General features: G+C 34.0%; 1 protein-coding gene across 3 annotated transcripts; it reads right to left on the bottom strand.

Moving 5' to 3' along the window:
• Positions 1 to 3247: 3247 nt before the first annotated feature.
• LOC110817511 (Aldolase superfamily protein) lies at positions 3248 to 14720 on the bottom strand. Of its 3 annotated transcripts, none has more exons than XM_088219165.1 (9): positions 14494 to 14720; positions 12440 to 12619; positions 9008 to 9215; positions 8615 to 8794; positions 6108 to 6188; positions 5846 to 6009; positions 4914 to 5050; positions 4251 to 4366; positions 3248 to 3758 (listed from the first exon to the last, which is right to left on the bottom strand). In XM_088219165.1, exons 2-9 carry the CDS (start codon positions 12604 to 12606, stop codon positions 3525 to 3527), a joined length of 1287 nt encoding a protein of 428 aa, XP_088075291.1. In that variant the 5' UTR covers positions 12607 to 12619; positions 14494 to 14720; the 3' UTR covers positions 3248 to 3524. The 3 variants fall into 3 exon arrangements, with proteins under 3 accessions (XP_088075291.1, XP_088075289.1, XP_088075288.1); XM_088219163.1 differs by lacking the exon at positions 14494 to 14720 and adding an exon at positions 14312 to 14472; XM_088219162.1 differs by lacking the exon at positions 14494 to 14720 and adding an exon at positions 13960 to 14287.
• Between the last annotated feature and the right edge of the window lie 1244 nt (positions 14721 to 15964).

Genomic DNA, 15964 nt, shown 5'->3' with positions numbered 1-15964 from the left:
CTCGTCTTCGACCCAATTAAAAAAGAGATTCAAACTCTACTAATAACCCAAGAATACTCAACTGCTAACTCAAAACAAGAAAGAAAGAAAGGAAAAAAAAAGAAAAAGTGTGTTGTCTTCTTTTTGCTGGACTTATTGAAGGGTGGTTTGCTTTTTCTGTGAAGGGTAATTAAGTTGGAGTTAAGTTGAGGTATGAAAAAAAGGAGAGTGAATGAGGAGTGAGAGGGAAGATGCATAGGGTTTGGTGTCTGCAGAATTGTAATAAATTTGGTGCAGAGAGTGTTTTGGTTTTGATTCAAGAGCCCAAAACTTTCTAACTCGCAAAAATCTCTTATTTGGAATTCAAGTCTCTTTTCAAGTTCCTCCAGAGAAAGAGAGAGAAAGTAAATTTTCAAACTGGGTTTGGTGGAGAAATTATGGGTAAATTATAAAAAAAAAAAAATCTCTTTTTTAATTTTAAATATGATTAATTAATCTCTTAACCCTATAAAATTAATTCCATGTTAAAAAAGTTATGAACATAAAATTTAATGAATCAACAATATAAATTTATATATTAAATTTAATTTTTTTCATAAGTCTCTTCGATCTCGTAATAAATAATTTAAACGAAATAAAATTTTGTTTTTAATACGTAAAAATTAGTCTAATTTTTAGAGTATATTTTAATTTACTATAACATAATAAATAATTTAATGTGATTAAATAAAAATTAAAAAGTGAATCACCTCAATAATTTCTTGAGTAGGTGAGGGTGAGAGAGATATGGAGAGTTGCTAAAATCATTTCTTGACTTTAGAATTGTGGGAGGGGGTGTGTTGTGGAAGACTGTTTTTTTTGTAGATGATGACCATGTTGGCAAAAAAGTGATTTCCTTTACATATATATATATATATATATGTATGTATATATATTGTATATGTATGTATTTGTGTGCATAATAGAAATAAATTGGTGTAGAGGGCGACAAAGCCCATGTTTTCAGCTTCAAAGAAAAACCCTGCCTTTGACTATAATGTACAAAAGAGAAAGGACTTTTTGTTGACTTTCTTTTGATAATCCTCTCAAACAGAGACAGATATATATATATATATATATATATAAACACAGAGAGAGAAAGAGAGAGAGAGAGACCAAAATCCTGTAATACCCATTTACTTAATTTCAGCCATGTTTACAGCTTAATTATATTTTGTAAAAAATTTAAAAAATTATATCCAACTTTTAATATATATTATGACTTCATCGATTAACAAAACCTAATCTAATTTAATATATTAATGACTTAAGTATTTAATTTTACTAAATAAAATATTATACATGAGTCGCTGCTATCTTATAATAAATTTATAAATTAGTAAAATTTATAGACTCAATAAAATTTAAATTTTTAATTTTAAAAAAAAATATAAAGTTTTTAGTCACTGAATTATTACATTGTCGGTAACTACAGTTCTATTTAAATTTTTATTATTATTATTTTTTTGACATAACTTATAAAAAGATTATTAAAACGAGATAATTTTAAATTTTTTCATTTTATGTAAAATTGTGTGCAATAGTATAATCATATACGGATAATAAAAATAAAATAAATTTAAAATAACATAAACGAACAAATTGATTAAAACTCGAGCTAATATTTTTTTTTCTTTTGTAAATAGTTACGTACGCAAATATTTTAAAATAAAAATCAACTTAAGTAGGACAATAAATACCTTTTACTCTTCAAGTTTACTTCTTACACTAATGTGTGACAAAATTATTATACCAACAAAAGCTTCATAATGGAAACTACAAATTATTATTAAAATAAATTTAAATCTAAAGCTTTTTATTTAGAAGAAAACAAAATTAGTAGTTGAAAATCACTAATTATAACATATATAATCAATCTCTAGTTATATATAAAGAGAGAGATGAGCATCTTAATTTTAACTAAAGATAGTAACAAGGTGAGTTCAATACGAATTTTATTAAAATCTAACTCAGACCCTCCTATATGAAAAGTAAACTCAAACTCGATACAGTTAGAATTTTTTTTATATATTTTATAATCACGTTAGGTTTATAAGTTATCTGACTAAATTTGACTCAGTTAATTTATTATATCAATATAAATAGAATTGTTTTATCAATATAACATATTTTCTTAATTTATATAAACGTAAAACTCAAACTCATTCTGACCACTTCTCTTCTCCGACCGACCCAAACGTAACTTAACCCTAACCCACATTTTAACCAAATAAAAAAAATTGTACCATATTGAATGTAAGCGAATCGGATTAAATAGATCAAAGTATTAGTTTTACCAAAGTAGCTTCACACATAAAGTGCTCATCTAATACTTTTACTTGCCACTATGATTGGATTTTTTTTCCCTTTCACAAGTAATAATGTTTTTGAAAGGAGTATGAACAAATTTTTAATTTTAACATACACAAAGATATACATATAAACACATATATATATATATATATGAATATATCTTTCTAAGGAAAAAAAAAAAAAAAAAAAGACAAAAAGAAAAGCATAACCCACAAATTAATCAAATCAAAATAGCTAAAATCATAGAGGGAATAAAGGTTTGAGATTTGGATTTTTACAACACAAGTTTAATCAAAGTTGAAATCAATTTCAAAAATAGTCTAAGCATAAATGAATTGAGAGGTGGACCATTTGGGTGGTGGTAGAAAAAAGTCATCAACACTTGGGTTGATCTTTTTGAAAGAAACATGATGCTGTCTTCATTCACTTTTTTTTTCTTCCTTTCTTAATCTTAATCTCTTAAACAATAAAGTATTTGATTGCTAATAATAATAAAATAAAATAAAAAATTATAAGATAATTAAGAGAATTATCAAGTATAGAATTAAGATTGTGCCAGTTAAGTTATATAAAAAAAGATATATGTATACACATACATATAACTTTTGGAAAAGTATTCAAAATTTTTTGGACCATTTACTTTGTGAATGATATAATTATAATCACAAGCAACTGCACTGCGAGCACATGGAAGTCATGGTTAACTACCCTAAATTTTGGCATCTCCTAAAAGAAAGGTCCACAGAGAGACTGCATCAGAAATCTTCATTCAAAAGATTTCTCCACTTCAATTTCTTATAAAAGTTTGCTTTTAACCAATCCAACATGCCTTTTAAAAGCCAAGCATGAGTGTTCTTCATTCTTTTTTGAAATACATATATATATATATATATATATACATATACAGTATGAGGGCTTACAATTGTAATTTCTTCTGGGTTTTGTTGTGTTTATTCGTTTTTACATATATAAGCATCTTCAACTCCAGATATACAAGTTGAAAGTTACAAGAATTTCTTCTGGTTTTGTTGTATTTATTCCTTTATATACTACTACTTACATAAGCCTCACGCTGATTATACAAGAATTTATGCGGGGAATTTTCGCCTTCACTTCCCACTCATCGAAAAAAAAAAATAACTTGATTACAACAGCCGGTTTCTGTATACTTGCACTTGCAGCATCATCAGTCATCAGCTGGTAGTTCGGCTCAATGCAACTGCCGTCTTAGAACCAGATTGACGACCCAAATGCTTGCTGATGAAATCCCCAGCCAACAAGAGCTTTGTAAGGTCTACATTGGTCGTTGCACCGAGGCCGTTGAGCATATAAACAACATCTTCTGTAGCAACGTTTCCGGTAGCTCCCTTGGCATATGGACACCCACCCAAACCTGCTACGGAAGAATCCACTGTGCTGATCCCCATCTGTTAGAAAGATGTGGAAATCAGTATCATATAGGTAAATTGGGCAATAAATTCAGTGACAGCTCAAATATATCACATTTGTTAAAGACTGGCTGTTGCAAAACTCAAAATGTGCTGGCACTTATGGTTCACTTAAGGCTGCCTAAGTAGACTATTGCTCATTACAGGCTTTGTCTATTATGCTGTGTATAATTGGCAGGTCTGCACAAACTTGTAAGCACAGGGAGAAATTCTTACTCTTTAACATTATATAACTGCCACATTGATACTTCAAACTACAGCCTCTAATTGTTGCATATCGAAAAGAAAATAGTAATATCTTTTGCTTACGGACTATTAAATCACAACATAGATCTTATAAAAAGCTAAATGCTCTTGCATAGTACATCAGGGGATCGAATTTGTCGAGCCAGACCCTATATCAGGATATTTTAAGCGCATAGAGAAATTTATGACATTAAAAAATGAAGGTTTATGTTATCATATGCTTACGAGGAGGGAAACCAATATATTTGGAAGAGATTGTCCGTAAGTGTCATGGAAGTGAACAGCTAGCTTATCAACAGGTACAAGAGCCATTACAGCTTCAAGCATGGGAACAATGGTACCTGTGCCAAAGAATGTTGCAGAGAGAAATGGAAATTAGTTGTGACGACAGTAAGAAACAAGAAATTCTATAATCCATGTATACATCTGTCCAGGAAAATTATCAAATGAATTCTCACTCTGTTGTCCAAGCAAGCACTGACACGCATCAGCTAGTCTATTTACAAATATGCAATTATCTACTAATATTATGCCTCACTAGAACAAGGTAATGATATTCTCATCTGATCCAAAATGTTGGTTAAAAAATTTCTTTCCTTTGTCAAATGATTTTTTATTTCTTATTTCTATTTGTTGCAGTTGAGATGTGAAATTATCTTTTGATCAATGTTTTTAACAAAAAGTCGTATTTGCAAAATGACATAAAGGACAGGATGAAAATGATCTGAATTGAAGCAATCTCAAAAGTATAAGAGCAATATTTGTAACCCTCACAAACATAAAACACAAACGTAGAGATCAAATACACAAAATCTCTATGTGCATGTGTTCTTTATCTTCTTCAAATATTTGTGCTTTCAGAAGGTAACATGCAGTTTAGAGCATTACCGGGTGTACCCACTCCAATTGTATCACCGAGAGATATCTCAAAGCAACCCATTTCATAAAGCTCTTTTGCCACATATGCAACTTTAGAAGGAGGAATTGCTCCTTCCACTGGACATCCGACAACGCAAGATACATAACTGTGAAAGTCCAGCAGCATTTCTTTTATTCAACACCCAACCAAAATTATAAAGCATAACACGAACTTAGAACTATAGCTGCACCAAGATATCTAAATTATTTCAAATAACCAAGTCATAGACCAACAAATAAACAAATGCAAGTATTGGATAACAACCCAATCGAATTAAGCTTTTAAGCATGTATATCTGAAGATCAACAATGAAGCAAGTAACAAAATGGGCAGAAACAGACTCTGTTAATTATCAAAGCATCTTCTAGAAATGAAAAACTAAAAAAGCTAGTAATATTTAATTGAAAAACACCTTTTTTAATTTACCCAAAAAGTAGATTGCATTGGGATCCTTGTAAGCAATTGACAACCAACCAAAAACACAGTATAACCTCTCAAAATCCAACTTAGCCTCTTCAAAAACATATAAGATGAAAGTTGAATAGGTAGCTTATTCCCTTCCAAAAGTGAAGTTATGTATGTATATGGAAGGAAACCAGAACTATCTAACTGAAGCAGAAAGCATGTCAACCAAACCTATGATAGACAGTGGCGTAAGAACATAACATTTTAAACTCTCCAACATGCAGAAGCCTTATTTGACAGTGGCGTAAGAACATAACATGTTAAACTCTCCAACATGCAGAAGCCTTATTTCCCTGACATGAGGGTTGGGTGGTTATAACTCTTACCAACATCGACCAATAGCATTTTCCAATTTGCAGTCACCTACACTAAATGTAACACCAACTATAGAGGTACCATGTGAAAGAAGGAAAAAAACTGAGGATGAAGTGCATACCCACGAACAGGGATTGAAAGCTCTTTTGCAGCAGAAGTAACTGCACGATAGCGAGCAAGACTCTCCTCAATGCTACAATTGATGTTTGACTTTGAGAAGGATTCAGAAGCTGATGCAAAGACAGCTACTTCCTTAGCACCTGCAGCAACAGCTGCTTCAAAGCCCTACATATCGCAAATGCCACTGGTAAGATTCTTTAGGCATTTCCCCTTGTATCAACATCCAGTAATTAAATCATCCCTTCACAGAGAAAAGTACCCACTTTCATATTAGGTGTAAGAACAGGCAGTCTAGCACCCTCTAGATTACGAACTCCTTCCATCACATCTCTTGCATCTGCTAACTACACAAAAAGTAATGCGAACAAAACTAAAGTTAATCACCCACTGGAAACAACAATAATAACTTAAATCAAAAACATCTATAACCATATACAGATAAATTTAGTGATTGAGTTGCAGTGTCAAAAAACTATTTTTACATAATAGTTTTTTTGAATTGAGTTGCAAAGTTCCGCACTAAAAGTAAAATTTTCATACGTGAATAAATTTAGTAATTTGATGATCAAAAGCTATTCCCTTCAGGAACAAGCAGTTAAGTTCATTAACTAAGTATATGAGTATCTCAAGAGTCATGCTATGGTCCTGAGCCTTCAGTTTCTTACTGGCAAATCAATAACATGAATCAATCACGATATCCATCCTATACGTAATTCTTGGAAGCTAGTGAAGCTCCAGTCAACCAGTAGAAAAGAAATGTGCATCATAAGTTCCTTTTCTCATGAAAGTTAGGGCAGTCACACCAGTCAAACTCCAGTTTATTGATCCCCTTGCATTTAGCAATATGTCAGTCCTTGTCCTAGCCTTTCTCAGAAACAACTTAGTTCCTGATGAACTTCTAAATAAGATCTCAGTTTATGCAAAGGTCTGTTTCAGCCTTTACAAGTGCATCTTTTGGACAAAAATATAAAACCCTTCCAACTGTTCACTCCTATGCTCTTCACTTGACCACTTGTCCTGTTCCAACTAGCTAAAGATCTGTATCAATAGCCAACCAGAGCATAACTCACTGCCATGATGTAAAAAAATAACAGCCAGTAAACAATAAAGAAAGTTGTCAGCTGTCTCATTGCTTCCGTGTTTTCTGCCCTTAAATTGAGTATAGGCCAACTTCAAACCAAAGAAACCACTAAGAATCCCCTTTTCATTTTTCATCCTCACCTCTAGTGTTGCAAAAGGGTAACTATAATCCATGATTTATTGAAAATAGGAAGGGACTAAAGGTACTTCAGTTAACGGCCAGTCCAGCAGGAAAGACAAGACTGTTTGAGAAGCAGACATAACTATCAAAATGATAACATGTATCAATAGTAGGGAACGCCTTCAAAATGCTTTCAAGAAGGACTTCCGGAGATAATTCAAGTAGAATTTAAAACCAAAACTCAGCCAAATTTCATGAACATTTTCGATCTATAATCTGGCAGTGAATCCCAGAATATTTACAAGAGGCAAGACCGCACATGACAAGAGTTGAAGGATTTCAGAATTTTTTTATAAAATGTTTGGAATCCTTGTATAAATATCAGTCATTGTAGCATATAATATAAGCCACTAATTGAGGCAAAACCTTTTCAATATAGAATGCTGCATAGGAATTACTTATATTTCTGAAAAAAGGAGGTCTTCCTAGGAGTACTTTTGGTCATTGCATGTTCAAGAAGCATACCAATCTAGGGCTTCCACCAAAATTTATGTAATGGGGTACCCATTGCAATGCAAGGAAAAGAGCAGGAACTTTCAGCTCGAGTTCCAACTTTCCCAAGTCAGAATTTTTTTTCTAAAAAAGAACGACCCCACTTAGGTTAATTTCCTGATTTTATCTCCTTGTTTTTATCTTTCTTTAGGAGTTGAATTAGGAATTTGGATCGAATAACAGGATATATGAATCCTGGTTGTTTGATAGTCATCCAATACTTGAGCAGCTACCCCAAAAAATATCTTTTTTTTAGATAAAAGTATAGATAAAAGCTTCCCCAAAAATATCATCAAGATTATCAATAAAGGCGTGGGCTAAATTTTATCTCTAAAGAAGACCTAGCCTTTAAAGCTCAAAGGTTATCTTTAATGAGGCTCACATACGCCATCAAGCCTCGAAATTGGCGAACCAAATGGCTAAATTGCTCCAAGGCTTCTCAACGAGAGGTCCCCCAAAACGTTCTTCGGTCCAGGATCATAACATAGCAAGTATTCTTCACCCAGTAAAGCCTAATTTCTTAAAGAGCATGGTCGCCTTAATTTGTTATGGTAACGCTTTCTCATCCGTTTATGACTTTCCATTTTAGATTTTAGATAGAAGGTCAACTTGTTGATTGATTTTTATGATGTTCATGCCACAAGAAGTTGATAGTTTCCCACAACCACTTCCAACTAGAAAATAAGAAATGATTTGAAAAGAAATCAACTGGTCGAGGCCAAGGGCAATACCAACAAGAGAAAAACATAAGGTTGACAGAAAAGGATGAATTTGAAAGGGAAAGGAGAGAAATATAGAAACTGTAAGAAGTGAAATAACAACTTATATATAATGTGCATATAAGATCATTATAGCATAAAGACTGATATTTATCTTCTACTTGATTACTGCAAATCTCGAAAATATATCATGAAATTTTAGGCTAACCAGTGTGCAATATATGCCCCAACCTGCATCTAACAATGCTGAAAAGAAGAAATTGCTAAACACAATTCATCAACCAAATAAAAGGATTACCTGAGGAACCCATTTAGGAGATACAAAACTTGTAGCCTCGACTACAGGCAACCCTGAAGATACAAGTCTTGAAATTAATTCAACCTTTACAGATGTTGGTACCATATTCTTCTCGTTCTGTAGCCCATCCCTCGGACCAACTTCAACTATCTTCACAAACTTTGGTAAACCTTTAAAGAACTGTTTGAAAAAGATGAGACAAATTTCATTGAGAGAAAAACAACCAAAAATCGAGAGTAAATTTGACAATTGAAAAGATAAATTGTTAGGAAAATGCTATAACAAAGGACATTGATCACCGTCTCATGAAAAATAGCACAGAGCAAAAGATTTTAAAGCTAGATTAAAATATTCTAGAACAAAAAGAGATATGAGTGTCAGTTATTGAATCACCTTATTTGTTATGTCTCGGATATCTCTACCATTGCACATGGAGTTATACTGCTGATCCGCCGAGTGATTTGAGCAAAAAGAATTTCCAAATATTGCATGATTCCTTCTTATACTTAAATTGCTTCGACTGAAGGAGTCATCTTCAAACTTTTCTTGTGTATGCCTTCGCCATGGGTAAGCCTCTCTAGCACACTCCTCATATTCTTCACTGTGAAAATGGAAGTTTCAAAGTATTAAACAAACTAAGACTGAGATACTGCAACAACAACTTTATTAGAAAAGGAAGAAGTAATATGCAAAAGTTACAGCTTCAGACAGCTGATAGAATACTTACAATGTGGACTAATTACAGTTAAAAAAAATGGTACAAGGGATGGGCTACAGAATGAGAAGAATATGGTACCGACATCTATGAAGGTTGAATTAATTTCAAGACTTGTATCTTTAGGTTTGCCTATCGTTGAGGCTACAAGTTTTGTATCACCTCAATGAGTTCCTCAAGTAATCTTTTTATTTGGTTGATAGTATACTTACAATGGTGACCATGGTGAAAGTGAGTGTTAGAGGGAGAAAGAGCTAGAGAGAGAAAGTGAGACTCAAGAAGAAATACATTCGAAAGGGGGAAGGGTAGAGAAGAGGAGTGGGGTTAGTGGTTAAAGGAGTGAACCAGGTCGGCTGGCTGGGCCTCGACCCTTAACCACCAGAGCGTTGTAAATATTAGGCATCTTGTCCGGGGGAAAGGCTACATCCAGTACCGGACCAATGATTTGAGCGATACGTCCCAGGTTTTTTTTTTTTCAAGCGTGGAAACCCCAGGACCAAAAGCAGTAGGATTTATTCTCATAATATAATAATTATATGTCAAAATTTGTTGCAAAATTTTTTGAATACAAAAGAATCTTTGATAGCAAGTTGATCGGTTATGGATAATAAATCCTCTGATCTGGTGTGTGTAGGACGGATGATGGAGGTCATGAGCATCAGTGAGAACAAAAGAGGTTTTCAGGTGAAGATCTCACTGGCGGAAGAGGAGGTGTAATGGCTGATGGATGTGCTCGCCGACCTCTATTAGAGGTAGGGAGGAAAGACATGGGAGATGCACACGATTAGTAAAGGCCACAGTCTATGGGTGGCTCTAGGTTACAACCAACGAGGATGGTACTTAGTAGTGACTAAGGAGAAAGGAATCACAGTCTATGGGCCAGAAGCCGGTGAATAATAGAGTCTCATAAAATTCGTGTATGAGCTTGTGGAACAGCTGTTGGTAAACACAAAGCAAACCAAGGGTGGCTGCAGCAGTGGAAGAGGAGGAAGGCGGGAATCAAAAGGTGGAGATGCGAAGGAAGGAGCTTGTGAAGTGTCCCCATTGTCAAACAAAACTCTGTATCACGGTACAAATGGAAGATGGAAGCACGTTTATGGATGTGGTTCAACGGGGATAGGAGAGGGCAACGCAGGTTGAGACAACGCGATCAAGATTCAACTCGGAGTGGGTCAAGTTCAAAATTCAAAATGGGCGCACGTGAGACGAAGACACCCAAATCTAAACGTAGAGGCTGGGTGTCGTTTTGGCATGAGTAGGTATGGGCTCAATACTCGCAGGGCAAGTGAGCCTGGACATAACAGATTAAAGGTAGTCTGCAGATCCATATTATTGGAGAAAGGAAGTGGGTTGATATACCGGGTTCGAGCAAGGAGCCAAGAGTGAGGAGGGTATGGGGACTTGTGATCTAAAGCTCGATCCCGAAAATTGACCCGGCAGAGAAAGAAAATGAAAAAAAAAAGGAAAAAGAAAAAAGGAAGAAGGAGGCCATAGGCTTCCGATGGGGATAGAGAGAGTGATCTATGATGCGAGGGAATCCGATGATTTGGGGGGTTTGAGCTCTAACGTAGATGGTGGCTGGATCTTGAGGGAGGAGATGTGGGCTTCCATCACTCTGATAACTGAGATGAAGCCGAAAAGTGGAAACAAAGACATGGTGCTAGGCAGGGAGCTCTGGGTTGATGACAACAAGTTAGGTAGTGGAAGGTAACTTGCTCCAGTAGTGGTAGAGTAAAAGAATGAAAATGGGGATGTCAGAAGTGGATGGAGGTCATAATGCTGGAAATATGGGGGAGGAATACAAAGGTGGAGATAGGGAGATCAACGGCTCTCTTTCAGTGATGCAAAATATCCAATGAATTAGTAAAATGGTGGAGTTATTGTTGAAGGGTAGAACATAAAATGATAGAGATTTTTGTTAAAATTAAGAGGAGAATGGAGAAGAGGAAAGTCGGATAGCGAATGGAAGAGAAAAGAGGAGAACAGGAAAGGAGAGATTTAAGGAGCTAAAAAGGTTGTAGTCCTCAATCAATTATGACTGCAAGAGGAAGTGTGGTATGAGTGAGAGGAAATGTGAAAATAGACAAAGATTGGTAAAACAATCTCATGAAATGTTCGAAAGTTCAATGATAAGAAAAAAAGAATAGTGTTGAAGGGTTGCATGAGTAGATGGAAACCAGATATGTATTGCGTTCAGGAAAACAAAACGGAGTTGATTAAGGGGAGTAATGTAAAAAACCTATAGAAGATGAAAAAGATTGAGTGGCACCTTTTACCGACAAAGGGTGTTGCGAATGGTACTGTGGTGGTTTGGAGGGAGGATCGTATCATTAGTAAGGAGGTGATCAAGAAAGAATTCACTATCTCATGTTTGTTTAAAAATTACAATAGCGGACTAGTGTGGGCGTTCATTGGTGTCTATTATAAGGGCTCAAGGGAGGAGCGGAGTGGTTTGTGGATGGAACTGGAGGAGTGTAAAAATAAATGGGCCGGAAAATGGGTTATCAGAGGGGATTTTAAAAAGGTGTTGAACATAGAGCGAGATCGCGTGAGCAATTTGATGTGAGCCTAGAATGCATGGAATATTCTTGGGACCATTCAATCCATCCAAGTCAGGGCATGGCCTATTCAAGTGAGCAAGCAAGTGGCCAAGGAATCAGAAGGACCAAACAAGCAGCCAAGGCCATACAACACTTGATCCTTGCGATTTGGGGCATAAACCGCCCACACATGAGTCCAACAAGATAAACAAGGCTTAGACATGAGGAATGGACTTGGGTCACTTGGGAAGAGTATAATGATCCCTTGTGAGCCACTCACAAGAGTAAGATCCCAAAAACTCAAGCAAGCTTTCCAATTATTTGTCCAAGAGTTGATCAATGAAGATGAGAACTTTGGGCCAATGGAAGAAGCCCACAAGAGAATAAAGGCAATCCTATTCGGCCAAGGAAGGCCTCGGTCGTGCGTCCTCCTATAAGCTAGGATACATGGGCAAGAAATATGCTTGGAGGAGAATCCTTCGTGAGAGGGAAATTCTTATCACTCAAGTTAAAATCATAGTAACCATTATTCAAGTGCTAAAGACAATCCAAAAATTACTGATATCTCACTTGCAGCTATTGGATGTGCTGCAACTTCTCCCTTCAATCCAGCAGTTTCCCAAGCCCATGTCATCAACTCTGGGCCGACAAGCACTTGATGAGAACCTCTGGATCCTGTTGATGGTACTCATGCTTGGCAACTTATCAAGACCTAGAGGTTCCTCCAGGCTGGACATGGTGGTGAGAAAACTGAAATAGAAACATGATTAGTGTCCATCAATATGTCTTGCTAGAGTAAAATCAATAACAAACGACAAGAGAATTGATCATCTCATCAGGAGAAATCTCACTTTGTCAACTTAAATTACCAATTACTAATTTCTAGAAGGAAATTACAAAATCCAAAATCTCATAACAATGCATCACATTACGTGACATATGATTGTTTAAGCAAACTCCAACAGATTTTAGCATGTGCACAACTGAAGTTAATTTCACCATAACCAATCATTTCTTTTCTTCTTCACCAGAAATTTTAAAATTCTATGTCCAGTGATGGAAATAATTAAAATCAAAACATGTAGAGAGCAATTTAAACCATGTGACAAGAGATGTATAATCACTAATAGATAAAACAATGCCAAGACAACCAAATCCATGGAACATTCCAAGAAAAAAACAACAATTCTTATGTGCCAGCAGCCAATCTTGGAGAATGAATAGCAATGGAGTACGGTAAGACTTTGCTAAAAAAATTAGAGGAAATTATGAAACAAGTTTCATCTACAGAGATCTCTCAGGCCTAATATAGAATAAATTGGATATAGATACAGACATCTTTTCGAAGCTTTAGACAATGTGAAACCAAAAAGATTTCGGCAATGTCAAATCTTTAAAACAAAAGTAGCAGTATCACCAAGAACCACTATTAGAGCACTTCTTTAAGAAATTGCAAAAAACTTAGAATGCTGTGCAGTTCATAGAACGGTAATCTTGATGAACTTCAGCTCACCAGTTTTGTGATATGCACAAAATTGATGAAGACATATGACAGTCTCGCCAGTAATTTGTTGATATCCTGGATTTTTTTCAATTACATTTTTTATTGACGCATAGTATTTTAAAGAAGAAGGAATTTGTAAAAACAGGAGGATTAGATAACCTCCAGTAACTATTGGGTAAAAAACATATCCTCCAATAATAGTCGGAAAGAGAAGAAAAAAAGACAATCCTGCAAAACAAAAGAGCTTTAATTCAATAAGCCCCTGCTCTAACTATTTGATAACTTCCTTGATCACATACACCACCACACTTCAAGCCTTGGTATCCAAGTCACCAAACTTTTCTCCAATTACTTGTTCTCCTGGCGAGAACTTGTTCTGAATTATCTCAATTATCTAAGGATTCTTATCGACCTGATAAATAAATTTATACAGAATATACCGTGACAGCTTGGTAGATACAATAGAACATTGTACACCACCTAACCAAAATAGAATCCCCTTCTAAATTTCCTACCACACCAATAAAGAAAATGACCAAACAAAGCAGACCATCATAATCATCTAACCCCGAGCATAACTTCTCACCAAGAATTCCCTTTCTTGTTCTTTTCCTCTTTTCCCGGGCGGACAATGTCTGCAAACTCCATTCTTTACCACTTACAACTTCAAAGAATGGTACTAGAAAAATATGCGATCATAAGCCTTAACATCAGCATTGTGTTTTGACATTTGCCAGGAAACTCTACAGTACACTTCTTTGATACTTTAAGAGAAAATAGTCAGAAAACAAGAAAAATATATCCAAGATAGCAATCAAAAGATTATCAGCTTCAACTCCATCACACGATGAACTTCAATAAAGAACCCCATAACCAACCAAGAAACCGAAACGATATCAAACAAAGAAAAAGAAAAAAAGAAACAATATCAAACTCACATACTCCTGTTGTCCGCTCAACGTAACTAACCAAATTTAGCGACACAATATGCAAACAAATTGAGAAACGACTTTCCTATTCTTTTCTTTCTCACTTTCCAAACAACCAAGCAGAAAAAAACACATCAAATTGAAGATAATACAAGAGAGAGGGAGAGAGAGAGAGAGAGAAGCAAAGAGACCTTCTATAAACGAAAGATAAGACACAGATTCTGCAAGGTAAGGGAAAGAAACCCTGGAAATATAGTTGAATTAGGGATTCCAATAATGAAGGAGGAGAAGTAGGTAAGGCAACGAGAGTCGTGAAGGAGTCGTTCGCAGAGAAGTTCCTTTCAAAGGAGGGTTGGTGGTGTGGTGGTGGTGGGAGAAGTTGAAGACGAGCGTTTGCTTCGCCTTTCCACCTTCCGTTCTTTCTCTTTTTTATAATAATATTTTAATACTTTTTAAATAAAATTTTAATTCTTGGTGACCAAATTACGGAAACGTTTTTATTTTTTTAAATTAAACAATCCACTAATTTAAAATGCTTATTATATTTTAATAATAATTCAGTTAATTATCAAAATTATTACAATAATACAAATTAATTTTTTTAAATAATTAGAAAAATTCATCTCAAAACTATATAAAAATTTTTTAAAATTAAAAATATATTTTAAAACTCCGATATAAGAAATTTAATTAATTGCTAATATTTTTTAATTATAAAATTAATATGTCACTTTGTATTATTATATATTATTATTATAAAATAAATCATAATATGTCACACAATCAATTAAAAATATGTCTTTTTTTTAATTCTTTTGTGGGATTAAATTATTTTTATTTATTTAAAATATAATAATTATTTCAACTATAGAAATTAAATAAAAATAATAATTATTATAAATTTAAAGCTTTACGTAGCTGGATACAGTCGTATAGGCAAGTGATGGTAGGCAGCTTTCAGTTAGACGTTGGGTCAGTCTCTTAAATTCTTAAAATATATATTATTAAATAAAATATTATTCTATTAATAAAAAAATAAATAAAAAGTTCAAAGCTCAATATTTGATAATTATAAAGATTAATATTTTTAATAATTATATTATAATTCTAAAATATTTAAAAAATCAAAAACTTATATTTATAATAAAATATTATATACTTAAATATTGGTACATTAATTTTGTGAGCCACTAGTTGTTCTAGAAGGTGCCGTGTCAGTTCCGCATGTTATGTGGACGGTCAGAATTAATTGCCTTTGGAAAGTGTGGAAAAATATCTCATCTGCCCAATCGACTTGTGCCACGTGTCTTATCAAGCGTCGGTTACATGGGCTATGGGCTTGGATTTGTTTCTTTAGTTTGTTTGGTGAACAAATTTGTTATTGAAAGTCGTTCTACCAAAATGTGGGAATGAGTTGGAAGTTATAATAAATTTAAGATTATAATAAAATTCACTCAAAACATATGTATTTATTTTTTAATATATTATTATATTAATTCTCAAGTTTAAAATTTATTATTTTTATTATAATTTGATTATCAATGTCTTCAAATTATTTTAAATGTAACGTCCGAACCCGAAAACTTGACTTGGGATAATTTTTCGTTTAATAAAAATATATATAAATAACTAAATAATTAAAAAAGATAAAATTGTGAATAA

Source organism: Carica papaya, chromosome 5, assembly GCF_054855325.1.
Source record: "Carica papaya isolate Zhongbai chromosome 5, ASM5485532v1, whole genome shotgun sequence".
NCBI classification, from domain to species: domain Eukaryota; kingdom Viridiplantae; phylum Streptophyta; class Magnoliopsida; order Brassicales; family Caricaceae; genus Carica; species Carica papaya.
Note: the sequence above shows the minus strand (reverse complement) of the source record. Positions and strands in the feature narration are given on the sequence as shown.